The sequence below is a fragment of the Poecilia formosa genome, unplaced genomic scaffold (genome assembly GCF_000485575.1).
Source record: "Poecilia formosa unplaced genomic scaffold, Poecilia_formosa-5.1.2 Scaffold147, whole genome shotgun sequence".
Classification (NCBI taxonomy): domain Eukaryota; kingdom Metazoa; phylum Chordata; class Actinopteri; order Cyprinodontiformes; family Poeciliidae; genus Poecilia; species Poecilia formosa.
The window spans coordinates 1,558,072-1,572,657 of NW_006800086.1; the positions used below are offsets into that span (position 1 = coordinate 1,558,072).

The 14,586-nt window shown below is 43.2% G+C and overlaps 1 protein-coding gene across 3 annotated transcripts in view; it reads left to right on the forward strand.

Annotated features, from left to right (window-relative positions):
• The window catches only part of arhgap46a (Rho GTPase activating protein 46a), a 52,787-nt gene that overhangs the window by 30,824 nt on the left and 7,377 nt on the right, over positions 1-14,586 (forward strand). For 2 of the 3 annotated variants that reach the window (XM_007563426.2, XM_016677089.1), the window contains exons 3-5: positions 3,914-5,318; positions 9,477-10,149; positions 11,315-11,407. In XM_007563426.2, the coding sequence (XP_007563488.1) occupies positions 3,914-5,318; positions 9,477-10,149; positions 11,315-11,407 (2,171 nt within the window). The remainder of the gene's footprint in view (positions 1-3,913; positions 5,319-9,476; positions 10,150-11,314; positions 11,408-14,586) is intronic. The other variant, XM_007563427.2, reaches the window with a different exon arrangement.

A 14,586-nucleotide genomic window follows, 5' to 3' on the forward strand; every position in this document is an offset into this window, starting at 1 on the left:
TCTAACATTTCTTTATCACATGCAAGCTCGTTGCTCAGAAGGAGAGGATTTTCTGTTTTCTAAAGGGCTGTTCTCGTGTGTTTTTAAATGCTAAGAATCGAAATAATCCCGCTGTAAGCCTGCCTTTTGAACTTCTGTGATGAATAGCCGTGCATAGCGCCCATCCTAGGCTAACACCTGACAGGCGGCCATCCAGCAAACAACACGCCCTTTCCAAACAACTCTCTTTGCGGTTAGAATGACGCCAGGGGCCCTGCGCCACATTACGTAACCCGGATGCCGCCAGACTCGCGAGAGGTCAAAGATGGCTCTTTCTCTTGTCCCCCCTCTGCTCCCCCCCACCACCGATCTCCATTGCTGCCATTGAGGGAGGCGTCTCCGTGACGATGGCACAGCCACGCATTGTGTTGGGCTCGCCTAGCTGCCACAAAGGCCGCTGAATGAGCCCTGAGGAATTCCAGCCTTCCCGCTCATTCCCTCGCTGCACTCTCCCACGACTAATCCCCACCCCTTCTCATTTACAAACACACACACACATTCACACTCACTCTCTTGCTGCTCACTCAGACCTCACACTAAAACCACCTCCAAATTACCCTATGTTTTCTAGCTGTGGCTTTTCTCGGCATTGTGCTGCTCTGGTCTTCCTTTTGGTGCAGAATTTAGAATCGGGCTTTTCATTAACTTGGGTTGGTATGTGTTTGGTGTGTAACGGGATGATGAGCCTTGAAAAGAGATTGAAAGTCCTGTATAGTGAACCGCGAGTATTTGCAGGGGCTTAGGGACCACAGCCATCTGCTAATGGCTAAAACCTACAAATACTTGAGACCCTCCCTAAAAACACTCAGAACTGCCTATTTTAGTAGTTCAAACATCAAATATACCATAATTTGCATTGATACACACCATGGAAACCATCTTAGCACTACCGCAGAAGCGGACATCTACAGTCTTACCTACGCTGTTGGTGATATAGCCAATCAGTGCCAAGGAAAATAGACGGCACTCCTGAGTTGGTGGCTTTGAAAACACCAGCCAACATCACTGTGCCTAAGTACAAGGATATATTTTCTTTCAAATATTTTGGATGTTCTGTTGGGGAAAAATCAGCAAATATCAGAATTACGTTCCACAGAAAATTTGCAAGTACTGGACCGCGAAAAGACGGGTGTCCACTGAAGACAGTTTGACGTCAGGCTAAAATCACAACAATCATTATCTTAAGGTCCATGACACTCAGTATGTCATCCATGTACTAAGACAAGGTAAACAGTCTAAGCTTCTTGCCATGCCTGGTTTGGACAAAGAAAACAAAGACGACGCCTTAAAAAGCCATCTCTTTGAACTATGAGGAATGAGCTGCTGAGCCTCTATTTTATCAGGCAACACAAAATGGTGCATGAATGCAAAGTGGAAGGAAACATAACCATGATTTTCAAAGCGTTCACTAATAAAAATGTGGTGTATTCAACCCCAGTGTGTCGGTATGTTCCAGAAGCAGCTTGTATTGCAGTTACGGCTGCAAGTCTTTTTGGTTCTCACTCTACCGGCGCTGCACATCCAGAGAATGAAAAGTTAGCACTTTTTATGCAAAACAGTGCAACCTCAGTCAGAATAGATGGAGAGCTTTTGTGAATCTTTTCCATTATATGTCACTTACAATAGCTAGAGAGGAAACTGGATAAAACAGGAAAGGTTGGGCCACCAGTTTGGCTGCATTTCAGAAATTTAAAGCAAAATATGAATCTAATTATTGGTATCAACTGATCTGAAATGCTTATCATGTTTGTCAGCCATATTGCCCAGCCCTAATTTATGCCAAGATTAAATTACACACAGGTGGCTTCTGTTTACTTATTAGGTGACATCTTAGGACATTTGCTGGATTTTATCGTGGGGTATTTGAGTAAAGCTGGCTTAATGCAAATGCATGCCACATTTTTTTCCAACCATTCTCTCAGTTTCCTTCCACATCACAATTAGGCTCTTCTTATTTTCCAAATGTGTGTAAAAGTCCCTCTCCTCCATAAATGCAGCGTGTGAACCTCACATAAAACATTTCCTGTTTGTACAGCATAAGCCCTCTCTCCCAACCCTCCCAGTTTTCTCCACACACAGGAAGTAGTGGTCATTTCTTCTTTGGGGGTCAATCCTCACAAAGTTAGTCACTCATGCAGCCCAAATTTGGAGAAGCCCAGTCATGTTTTATTCACCAGACGATTACATCCTCCCAACACTTTGTTTTTGTGCTGGAGTACCAGACTGGGATTTGTAGTTTTCTGCACGCCGCTAAAACGGCCGGCTGTGCGCCACCTGCCGCTCCTCTTCCTGTTTGACAAGACCAGAGTGAGAAAACGTCCCCTGGTTCAAAGCGAGCAGGCGGCGGTTCCATGTTTACAGCTGCCGCGCGTCACCTGACCACCCTGTGTAAGCAGGCACACTGCCACTGGCTTTAGCAGTTCTAACAGTGGCGTTTCATCAGAGCGGTCGTTCGCACGTGTCTGTCTGTGGATGTGTTAAGTGGGCAGTAAAACGTCCCGGTAGGCTTTGGTGAGGAAGAGGGAGTGGGATGATGTTCGTCAGAGATCAGTGCAGCGTATTTGAGTGGCTGCTAATAGGCCATGCCTGGTTGGTGACTTTGTTGGAGTGTTTCAGGATGAGTGTGTGTTTACATTCAGATGACTGAGGCAGCGTGAGTCACTCTGTATAGGGAGATGATGGGAGGGGGGTGGAGGGGAAGACACAGATAGGGTCCTGATAAAGAAATGGAGGGCCAATCCGTAGCTGCGAGGACTAAAGGAAGTTGGCCGTTGGTGTGAGGGAGCTCTGGGGAATTGTTTCAGTATTGTTCCAGAGAGACGTAGGGGGCAGAAGGAGGGGGTCTTTCCACCTCCTACTCTCCTACTCTCCTCCCTCGCCGTCCTTTTCCTGCTCTTCTAGTCCACCAACTCTCAAGTCGTAGTGTTCCTGGTGAAGAGACGCTTTTAAGCACAAGTTCTCAGCTCCGCGCTGATCTGTTTGTTTGGCTTTACCCAGATGATCGGCTTTGATGTAATTAATGACCGTATTGGACTGGGTCGGAGTGTGTGAAGGTAAGTCTGCTTGGCCTCAATTTAAACCCATTTACCTGTTTTGCTTTTTAAGAAAGCCATGTGCAGCTTTACACGTTTCTCAGCGTAGACTCACGGACATACAGGCTTTATGCTGGTTTTACATGTAGATGTCGTTCTATAGGCCACGTCTTGATCAGCTGAGGGATGAGATCGCAGTAGAGGATTAAAAAGCAGCAGCAGCATTGAGGGCAGCAGACCAGAGCAGCGTGACCAGATTGATGGCAGATTGTTTTTCGTTGTCGGGATTAGCTCTTGGCTTTGAAGTTTGGCCGGTCATTCAACCCAAAAAGGGGGGAGAGTCACCCTTCGGGAAACCTCATCTGTGAGGAGCTGTGGTCTTGACTTGATTCAGCTCTCCGTGCGCTGATTCACTGCTCAGATGTTCCAGCGGCGACCCAGCAGCTCCGCATTTGATCGTCTACATATGAGTCCAAGTAAATATTTTTGCATGAGTCCTATATGGTCCCCAGACATGAGTCACACCTATTAAGAGGACCTCAAGAAAGATGTGTTTTGTTCAGTCAGTCGGTAATTTTAGGCTACTGATTTGCACAACACGCATACAGGAGTCATTGTCTTGTGGTTTTGACAGGGCTGTTTTGACTGCCAGGCTAAAAATGGACTCAAGTCTTTAGAGGTTAGGGAAATGTTTGGAAAAGACTTCATGGATTGCTGGAGATTTTCCCAGCCCCGTCAGGCCTGCAGTTGTCATATATAATGATGCCGCTTTTATGACAGGCTTTTTAAAGAGTTTACTCTTCTGCTGTTACTGAATTTAAATCTCACTTTTGTCTTTACAGGGATAGCGCTCAAAGATGGCAGCCGGCTCCCGGTTCTAAAGCAGCTATGTTGGTGAAGGTGAACAGCATGCAGCGCGGCCAGCCCATCCCACCTCTTCAGCACAGTGCGCACAGCAAAGCCAGCACCGCTTCCCTGCACCAATCCGGCAGCAAGCCCCAAGGAGGACAGCTAAGCTCCAGCCAGGGCTATAAAACAGCCCCCTCTGGCAAAATGACCAGTGATGCACGTCAGGCTCAGCACGTGAGAAAATCCAGCAACGGTAGTTTCTGTTTGGTGACGTCGGACAGTAGCCATCCCAGTCCGCTCCTCCATAGGTCACAAACTTGCACCCCTCGCCCTGTATCTCCTCCGTATGGTTGCACTGCCCCGATCTATGACGAGCCAGTTTCAGACTGTCCCATATATGACGAACCTCCTACAGATATGGAAGTAGAGGGGGCACACCTGTACAATGGACAACATTTGTCTCGTTTGACACCTACCCAAAGTCTCCAAAAGCCCAGACTTCTCCCGCACCCTGCGTCGTCACATCCAGGGTCTAGACACCGGAGAGACCCGTCTTCCTCTGACTACAGCCCAGCTGGTCTGGAGTGCATCAAGCACATGGTCAACGTGGACCCCAAACAGGGGCTCCCATCCAGTTCTCCTCTGCCTACGCGAGCCGCCTCCCCTACGTCCAGACAGGAGCGTGTTTTGACTCTGCCTCAACCCCAACCTTCGCAACAATCTCGAGGCCAGTTGAGGGACAGAGAGCCAGGAACCCCGGGTCCAAGTTCGCTGGACAAAAAGCATAACTGGCGAATCCTTGAGGCCACCGTGCAGCGTGCCATGGACGCGCGGCACAGCAGGCAGAGCAGCCAGGCCTCGCAAGACTTCCCGTCTACAACGCCGCAGGCCACAGCAAACTATCAAGACTCTGGTTACTCAACTGGTCCCTCTCCAAGCTTGAGAAGAAAGAGCCGGAGGAGAATGGGAGGCAGCGGAGGGGCAGGAGGCAGGCCGGGCTCCGTAGGCAGCAGCGGGGAGCTGTGCGCCCTAAACGAGAGACTTATGGCTGAAATGAGGGAGGTGGTGAGTCGCTCCAACACCATGAGAGAGGTGAGAGCAGGGCTAGACCCGGAGATGGGGGACAGGGGCGTTGTACCTCGGACACGCTCCCCCGCCGACTCACTCAGGTGGTTTGGAGGAGGAGTGAGCTCTGCCGGCAGGTGTCCGTCACGAGAGGATGTCAGCAGTGCGCCAAGGTCACTAAAGGGGACGGCTAACTACGGCCCCCCTGCTTTGACCCCTCTGGAAATACCAGGGAGGCAAAAAAGAACCTATGAAAAGGTGGATACATTGGAGATGAGCATCAACAGCCAGGCCAGCCTGTCTTCACCAGAGACCCCAGGACCACCATCACAGGTAACGTTATGACTATTGGTTGTAGGTCTGGGGCCAAGTTAATTCCTAGTACCTGTTTGTACTCCTCCTGTCATTAAATGTAGTAGTTATTACTATGAGCAAAGGTAATGTCTTTCTGAGATATATTAGTGACTAGCATAGTTAGCATCACTAATGCTAGTAATATAAAACTTGAAGGTCAATGACCTGCATGTTTTATATGTTTCTTAAAGTGTGTTCTCCCTGTTTGCAGTCTGAATTGTAAACATTTTCCTTTAATTTTAAAACCATCATCAATACTGAAAATGGCTAATTTAAGTCTTCTTCCCTTTGTAACAGTTTAGTTGTTAGCATAATCTGGTTGTGCTTACACGCAATATACATACTGATGGAAGAAGACCAGGGCTGATGAAGCTACAAACAGCCCATTTCTAATCTGTTTCTGCATGAATAAACATTTAATTCGTCACTTTAGCTAATCTAACGCTGTCTTTACTATGTAATTAAAAAGCTTAAACATGCTTGAGTGTATTTGAGCTGGTGGAGCTCTGATTACTGATTTCTCTGTAGATTAGCTGTCGGATAAGAAAAGAATTTGCTCCCAAATGAGGCCCGGTCATGCTTGAATAAAGCATCTTTGTTTTCATCTGTGAGTTGTGTGAATTTTTAGATATGCATGTGTCTAGTTCCTCTAAGGCACAATGAACAGATTGTTTGGCAGGGCAGAAATGTACCTGCTGACTGATTAGATTATGTTGTGTGCACAATTATTAGGCAAGTCTTATTTGTAAGGATTACTTTTAATAATCACCGTCTACGGCGCTCTTGGTTAATCCAGAAGGTTAGTAAACTTCAAACATGAATGTTTAAGAAAGTAAAAGTGATGTTTTGGTTTTATAGGAGGATATTTATTTGTGCAGCTGTTATTGAGAATTATTACTCAATCAAATAAAAAACACAATTTTCCCATCTCACTTGTTTTATTCTCAGCTCAAAACTTTCCAGTAAACATTTCGATCATTTAGTCAGTCACTTGATCAGTTTCATGCTCGACTCTTCTCAAATCCTTGGTAGCTAACTTGTCTTATTTTTCTCAACACGTTTCTTGCGACCCATATGACTATTTGCAACAAACCGTTTGTTTCTGTGATCAGACTTCAAGATCTTGGTTATTTCAAGAGACTTTTGGTTTATATTTCACTTTTCATAGTCGGTTAAATCGTTTTGTTTGTTTTTTTTACCCATTTTTCCTAGAGGAAAGTAGCTCCCTAATAATTATGCTCACTTTGTGTTGATATCTTTATGTCACACCCTCCCTCGTTACGTAGATAAACTTTATCTGCTATTCTTAAAATCCATCAAGAATTCATGTTCATTCACACTGTAGTTAGAAAATATGCCTAAAAATGATGGTCAAAATACTCAGTTTCCTAATAATTCTGCACAGTGTATATTTTTCAGACCACACTGAGGACATTTGGTTACATTTTAGCCACAGGTCTTTACAAAATCTGCAGAATAAAAGAAATGTAGAGAACACTCCTGCTTTATAACTATTCCACCGTTTCACATTGTGTTAACTCCCATTAAGCCTTGCCTATATTAAGTCTGATTCATCCCAAAGACTCGCACGTTGCACTTTGTAAAGAATGGCCATTTGCAATTATTGAGTTTTATGGTCTTTTTACAATGTAAAGAGACTAAAGTCCTTTTTCAAATACCTGCTGCGTATCACGAATCCGAAAGCAGCAGAATGAGTTTGAACGAGCCACCAGATGCTCCTCTAAAGATTTATAACGCCAATCTTCCTATCTTCCTGGGTGGGGTATAGTAACACTTATTGAACCGAGGATAGGAAGGAGTGGACCCCCACTGTAGAGGTGGAGGTCTTCCTCTGGCCTTTCATCAGCTCAGGGCAGTGACCGATGCAAGGCTTTGCTGTGTTAGGCACGTCTGTAATGCCTACTCATTTCCCACAGCCATCCTGTCTGTTATCAATGCGGACATATTTCCAATTCTCAAACTCAATGCCCTCTTTCAATAGGTTGTTATGGCCTATTATTATGGGCTAATAATATGTCTGCATAAAGCTGAGAGGAACTGTAAGGTAAATGGGAGCCATATATGCATAACTAGATACCCATTCTGCTATAAAGGCACTTCTGAAAGGCATTTAAACGGTCCCGAAGCATCGGGCTGAGCACTGCTGGCCATAATGGCCGTAGTTCCAGCAATAGTCATCGTCCTCTTACTGCTCTCCATCTGCCTCGCTCTGCAGGCTCTGTAAACTCATATGCCAGCTCTGCGCTTGGGCAGCGAAGCCCATGCCAGGCCAGAGAGATTCAGGACATGGCCTCCTTCGGTCAGGAAGGAGGACCACTGAGGCCCATATGGTCCAGGATTGTGAGGAAGAGGAGAGAGGCGTTTCGGTACCAATGCCTGGTGGTACCACTGCAGCTGACGTGTGTTAGAAAACAGCGACAGCATTGAGAGGGCCCCTTAAGTCTGCTGGAATGTTCTTCAGACCTGCTGATAGATCAGGCAAATGCATTCATAGAATATACTGATTTTTTTTTTTTTTTTTTTGTTTAAAGGACATGCTAACATTTAATTTTGCTTTAAGTTGAGACGACTTTCGATTGATCTATGAGACACACTGTGTGCTTACTGTGAGTAAAAGTACTCAAATGCCACTACATCAAGATATTTGCTTAAAATTTAAATACAAATGGCTGAAGATGAACCTATTGTTTATTTTAGACAGGAGGGAAAAAATCTAAAATAATCCAAACTATAGACATTCTTAGTTTTTATAGTTGTAAGCCAAAATATAGAAAAAATATTTGCTAAATTTACAATGTCCTGCAAGGTTGTAAAATGTTTTAAATATCTGAAATGGACGAGAGTAATATGTCTTTGGGATCGTCTGGTTATCTTTTAAACGATATAGACTAATTTTGTCTGAAAAAAGGTGAATATATCTAAATGTATTACTAAAACGTTTCAGTAGATAATTGTGAGGCCTACTGTGTACTGCAAAGAGTTCAAATTAGAAAACTTTGATATAAAATTACTTAAACACTAGCTAAACTTGAAAAACTTTTATTTTTAAGTTTTTAAGCAAGTAAAATTTTACAAAGCTTAATTTACATCTAAATTTAAATAGTAATTGTCCTAAAAGTGTTTTCAAAGGTCTCCAGAATGTAACTTTTCCTGTTTACAAAATAACATGCATAATGATATGATTTTAGCTGGTTAATTATTATACAGTTTGTAGCCAAATGATGTTTTTAATTGGTTTACCTTAATAAGCACAGTGGGTGGAGATCTTATTTTGCTTCTGGAAATATTTTAAACAACCAAGTTTGTCTGTTTTTTGTATCCAGGGAAAAAGTTTAGTATCCTTAAGCTTTGAAGTTAAGAAAACTCCTGTCAATCTACTGCTACCTCTGGCCCCATTAGAAGTTGTCTTATACCATTGGAATGGTGTAAAATTGTAGCAGTTTTGCAACTTTAACTTGTTAAAACCCGAATGTATCTTAATACGCCTCAACAATACGGACTCTGTTGATCCAGACCTCACAATTATCGCTGATTATTGGAAACCAGAATCTGAAATCCAGTTTCCCCTAACACAGATCGTTTCATTCCACCCGAGGGTCCAGTGATTAGAGATCTTGGTGCACTTTATGTCCTACTAAAAACAACCTGCGCTTTGGGCCTTGTCTAGCTCTGTGTGTTGTTTCTGGCTGTGTGTGGAATATATCTGACCTTCTCGGTCATTTCTTCTAAGGAGTTAGAACTGCTGCTTACTCTACCGCAAAGTTCAGAGGGAGTTCTTGCGAAGAGGAAAGTTTGGGATTTTCTGGAAGGCCGGTCTGATGTTAGGGAAGAGCCGGGGTTCAGACTGCTGTGCTGGTGTGCAGCCAGAGTTTAGGAGGACGTACTTTCCTGCCAGCTACATATCCAGCTGTAGGAAACGAATGTGCCGATCTTGCTACAGTTTCCCCTGGAGTCCCAGCACTGCAGAGAGGGGAGAGTATTAGGCGAAAGGCCGTCCGGCTCTTGGTGTGACACAATGAAAAATGCAGCTACACTCAGAGTTTGTATCTCTCTTTGCCTCTCCCTCTTTGTATCCACTACCTCGTTGATTCCCGTCCCTCTTTCCTTCTCCTGCAGGCGGGAACCCTAGAGCTACAAGCTCAGCTGGAGAGCAGGAAGAAAGGCATGGTGGATGGACGGACGGCGTCTCTAGGCCCGCATCGCTCCGCCAGCCACGACAACCGAGAAGGAGGCGATGGAGCAGGAGTCCGAGGAGGAGGAGGAGGGTCCTCCTACCAGCTCGCTTACGCTACCCTGCGGCAGCCTCCGCCGCCGGACATGGGCATGGAGGACTGGGCCAGCAAGCACCTCAACATGCACACGCAGGGGCTGTTCCGGCGCCGGGTCTCCATCGCCAACATGCTGTCCTGGAACCGTGGGTCCATCAAGAAGCCCATGCTGGTCACCAGCGATCGCGCCATCAGGAAGGAGGCCTGCGAGATGTTCAAGCTGGTGCAGGCCTACATGGGCGACCGGCCGTCGCGCCTTGACCGCCGCCACTGTGCGCTGCTCATCGTCACCAAGTGCTGGGACATGCCGGGGCTGCGGGACGAGCTGTACGTGCAGCTGGTGAGGCAGACCACGGGCAACGCCAGCCCCCGGAGCCTGGCAGCGGGGTGGGAGCTCATGGCCGTCAGCCTGGCCTTCTTCGCGCCCTCGCCAAAGTTTCGCTGCTACCTGGAGGGCTACATTCAGAGACACACGGAGCCCAACAGCGACAAGAAATGTGAGTCTCAGACTGAGGCACAGGGTGGGTCACCTTTCTTTCTGTCTGCACCTCCCTGTTTTGTCTGTGATCTAATCGATTAATGGAATAATCGTCAACTAATTTAGAATTCGATTAATCATTAACTGGAGTATACAAATTTAAAAAAAAAAAGGCCATTTGCTGAAAGAAGAATATACTCAGAGCAGTTATTAAGCAAAAATTGTGTAAAAAATACAAATATTTTGCATTTAAGTTTAAAAAATAAACTTTGTCTGGAAATATTTTCTACCCAGAACTCCTCAAGTGACAGTTTTAGCTTCATCTGAATCAAATTCTGTGAAAAAATCTCTGATTAAGCACCTGTTGCTCTCCAATTATTTATAGATTAACTCAAAAATGAATCAGCAGATCAGCTGTTTTGACGTTAAGTCAAGCAGGAAAGGCTGAACTTTTCACATGTTGGCATTAGAAGTATTTTGTAGCTACAGATGCATCTCTTGTTACAAAGGATCAAACTAAAAGAATGCTGCTGTTGCATTTTGGGCAACGACATGTTTATTTTCTTATTTTAAAAAGGAACTGAATTTTTGTTTTAGGGCTGAAATGATAAATGGGAATAATTGTGACAAATTGATTATTAAAATAATCAACTAATTTAGTAATCGATTAATCATACTAAAAAAAGACTGCTGAAAAATGACATTTAGAGTGATAATTAAAACTAAACTGTACAAATTATAAATATACATTTTGCATTCAAGATAAAAATGTATTTTCCTGTAAATATATTTTACCCAAAACTCCCCAAGTGGGATTTTTTTATTCAATTGTTTCAAAGTCACTAAAGGAATGCTATGTTATTGCATTTTAGGCAATACAATGTTTATTTTCTTATTTTAAGAAGGAACTAAATTATTTGTTTATTTGCATCTTTTAATGCATATCATCTAAAAAAAAAAGATTTGTGTGATTAAATGAAAAATCTGTAGAATGTGCCAATTTTTTTTTACCTGATTAATCGATTGTGAGAATAATCGTTAGTTCTATCCCTTCTGTGATGCTTTTTGATAGAACTCAGTCCTTTTTCCTCCGTTTCTGTCGGTGTGTGTTGTAACAGTGTGTAGGAGGACAGATTGAACCCTGGATAACAGCGTCCTGTTCTCCGTTTTCACCAGAAAATTGATGTTTGCTCTCTTTGTTTTCATAGTGACACAGTTTATTTTGGAGCAGCAGGAACTGAAGCTGAAGAAGAACTCAAAGTCCAGAAAGAAGCGGAAACAGAACACAGAGGAGGAAGAAGGTGTGTTTTCTCGCTCATCGGCATTTTTCAAAATAAGTCTCGGATGTTGCTTTTCCAAGAGACGAACAATTCCCACTTGCACCAGCATTTCTGCTGGATAACAAGCTAGAGCAGGCTGGGAGTCCCACACATGGTTTTCCACTCTCTGCAGAAGCCGTGCAAAACCATTACAAATCAAACAGACTGCTCCCTGCGGAGCGGCCGCTGGAAGAGGGATGGAAAGTCGGGGGCCTTGCAGTTTGTCAGATGAGTGCGTTTTGATGTACTGGCAGAACGAGTGGGCTTCACAGACAGCTGAACAGGGAGGGAAAAATAGTAGGACGAGAATTTCAGATGGTCCTTCACAGCCACAATGGTCTGCTCTGTGAATCATCCCGGCATCATTTCTGGTCATTTCTTCATCATCAGCAGCAGCACGTGGCTTCTCTTCACCGACTTCTTTGACTTGGATGGTCGGTGACATCATCATCCAGCACCACAACAGCGGCCTGGCGTCGAGCTGCTGTGATTCAGAATCACACAGAGCAAGGCTGAGCTCAGAGGTCGAAGGTGAAGCCCACTAGTTAAAGGTCAAACTGAGGAAAATAAAACCCACATTGGTACTCAGAGCTGGAACATGAGTGGCAGCTTTGCTAAAGCCATTTTGTCACATTTTGACACTTTAGTTGATTTTATTTGATGGATCAACACAAATTGGGTTCAAAATTATAAAGTAAAGAGATTAAAACGATTCACAGCAGTGAACATTTACATTCATTTATATTTTTAATACTTCTGCAGTCGATTTTATAAGTCACCTAACAAGATTATTGGGGAATATTAATCAGTCCCTCCAGGACACAAAAACGACTTTATGATCGTTTTTGTGATTTTTATTTATTATTATTATTATTATTATTATTATTAATAATTTTAAAAATCACAGTTTCTATTGAGCTACTTGCAAGGAATTTGGCAATATGTTTCCAGAATCTACATAAAGAAGTAAAAACATGAATAATATGACGGTTTACACATGCAAAAATTTTTATTCTCTAAATAACTTAAATAGTTCAATTTTTGTTACTCGCTATAAATAAAGGACCATAATTTAACATCAAGTAAGGCTTACACAGCAGTCTAGTAGCAGTAAGGTGAGTTTGTCACTTAAACCAAATGTTTTGCATCATTTTTGCAGAAATCTTGCAATAAGCTCATAATTACGCATTATGGTGGAAAAAATGTGGGAATCTGTTGATTTGAGGTGAATTTCCGTGTCAGGAATCGCAAAAAACTGGATCAGTGTGTTGACTAGAGAAGTATTAGTTCCCCTCAACTCAAATCTGAACTTTAGGAAAGAGTGGCTGCTTGCATGTCAATCAAATTTATTTTTATAACCCATTTAAAACAAAAGTTGACCAAAGAGCTTCAGAACTTACACCAACCATCATAGCGTAAATTAAAAGTTTACAACAAACTTTTTAGAAGGTCAAAAAACGTGTTCCTTGGTCAGATGAGACCAAAAACCGAACTTTTTGGGCTACGGAAACGTTAAAAGAGCCTGAATGCTTTCAGGAATGCTTTTGCAAAGTAGATGGCAGCTGAGCAGATCAACAAGTAGCTGTGATCAGCAGCACTGGGAGTTGTTTGGTGTCGTGTTGTTCTCAGTCCGGCGCAGTACTCTCAAGCATCTAATGGGCTCCTATTTCTCCCAGGCTTTGGTTGCTTGGTTGTCGCTGCAGTGACAGCGTCGACGCTGATGCAAATATACGCAAACGATGGCGCTGAGGCTTCTCTCCCACTAATTGTTCTGCATCTCTGCTGGGAGCTTTTGCTGGGGTAGAGAAGAATGTGGAGATCAAGGGCAAATCATTGGTCTGATCTTTCTCAATAGACGTAGTTATAGTCTGTTTGTCAGATTAGCATCTCGCATAGAGTCACCTGTTTGCAATGAATCTAAGAGCTTTGACCCTAGGGAACATGCCGGGGACAGTTTGTTACTTTATAAATCCCTGTAGAAAGCATCTCCACATGGCCCTGCCTCAGGTACTCGCTTCGGTGAGGACGCTGAAGAACAATAAAGCCCACAAGAGCGCAGTTTTTGGCTCTACTTACCTCACTCATGAAAGATGGGGGATTATATCCATGCCTGAATGTCAGAACTTTCTTTTTTGGTTTTTACTTTGAGAGCTGGAGGAGGAGACTTTCTGATGATTGGGGGGTCACTTTTTTTCAGATCTTCTCCAGGTTTCTTTAAGTGTGTCCAGTCTTGGGAGGCAGCTCTTGTAATTTGGAATTCAAACAATAAATCATAAATCGATTTACAATTAATTGTCGCTTAATTGTTTATTAGATTAAAATTAGTTCCAATCATTCAATTTGTATCGTCCGCTTAGGCCTTCTTTTAGTGTTGTAGTTTGGCCGCCATCCAACAGAGGGCGCCGCTGGTCATCCTTAAGCAGAGCCTGCTGATACAGAAATTAAAAATGGCGGAGCTACATCGGAATGGGAAAGAGAAGCGGGGTCCAAACGGATAGCGGTGTGGGATGAAAAATGCAGTTTATGCGGTTTTGTTTTGAAATATAAACACTCAACAAAATCCTTAATTCATTACCTTAATAGCGCTCATTGAGCCTTGCTTTATGACGAAGCAGCGTCAACTTTTCAACCAAAAAATACTTCATACTGAAGAGCTACAAAGTATAGGATGTTACGACAGAAAACGCAGAATTTTTTTTTTACTTGATTAAAAAGAAAAAACATGATTCAAATAAGCACATCTAATTTTGAAAGCTATCACGACTTTTAATATTTCCTTTTTATTCAGTCAGTGTTTAAAACAGCTGACTCAATAATGTTAATATTTGATTATTTTTAAAATAAATTAATCATATTTTGAAAAAATCTAGCCCTTTAAGTTTTTTTTAAAGACAGTTGTTGCTTATCAATTAATCGTTAGTCAATCTTATTGGTCAGTCAACTTTAAAATAACTCACTAATTGATAACTTGTATCCCTACTTTTAATGCATTTCTCTTCTGAATTATCTTGTGGCTTTTAATGCAGGTATCGGACAGGAAGCCCCCCGAGCTTATTCTTCTCTCCAGAGGCCTTTTAAATGTGTGTACGCTGATGAATCACCTGTGTGTGTGTGTGTGTGTGTGTGTGTGTGTGTGTGTGTGTGTGTGTGTGTGTGTGTGT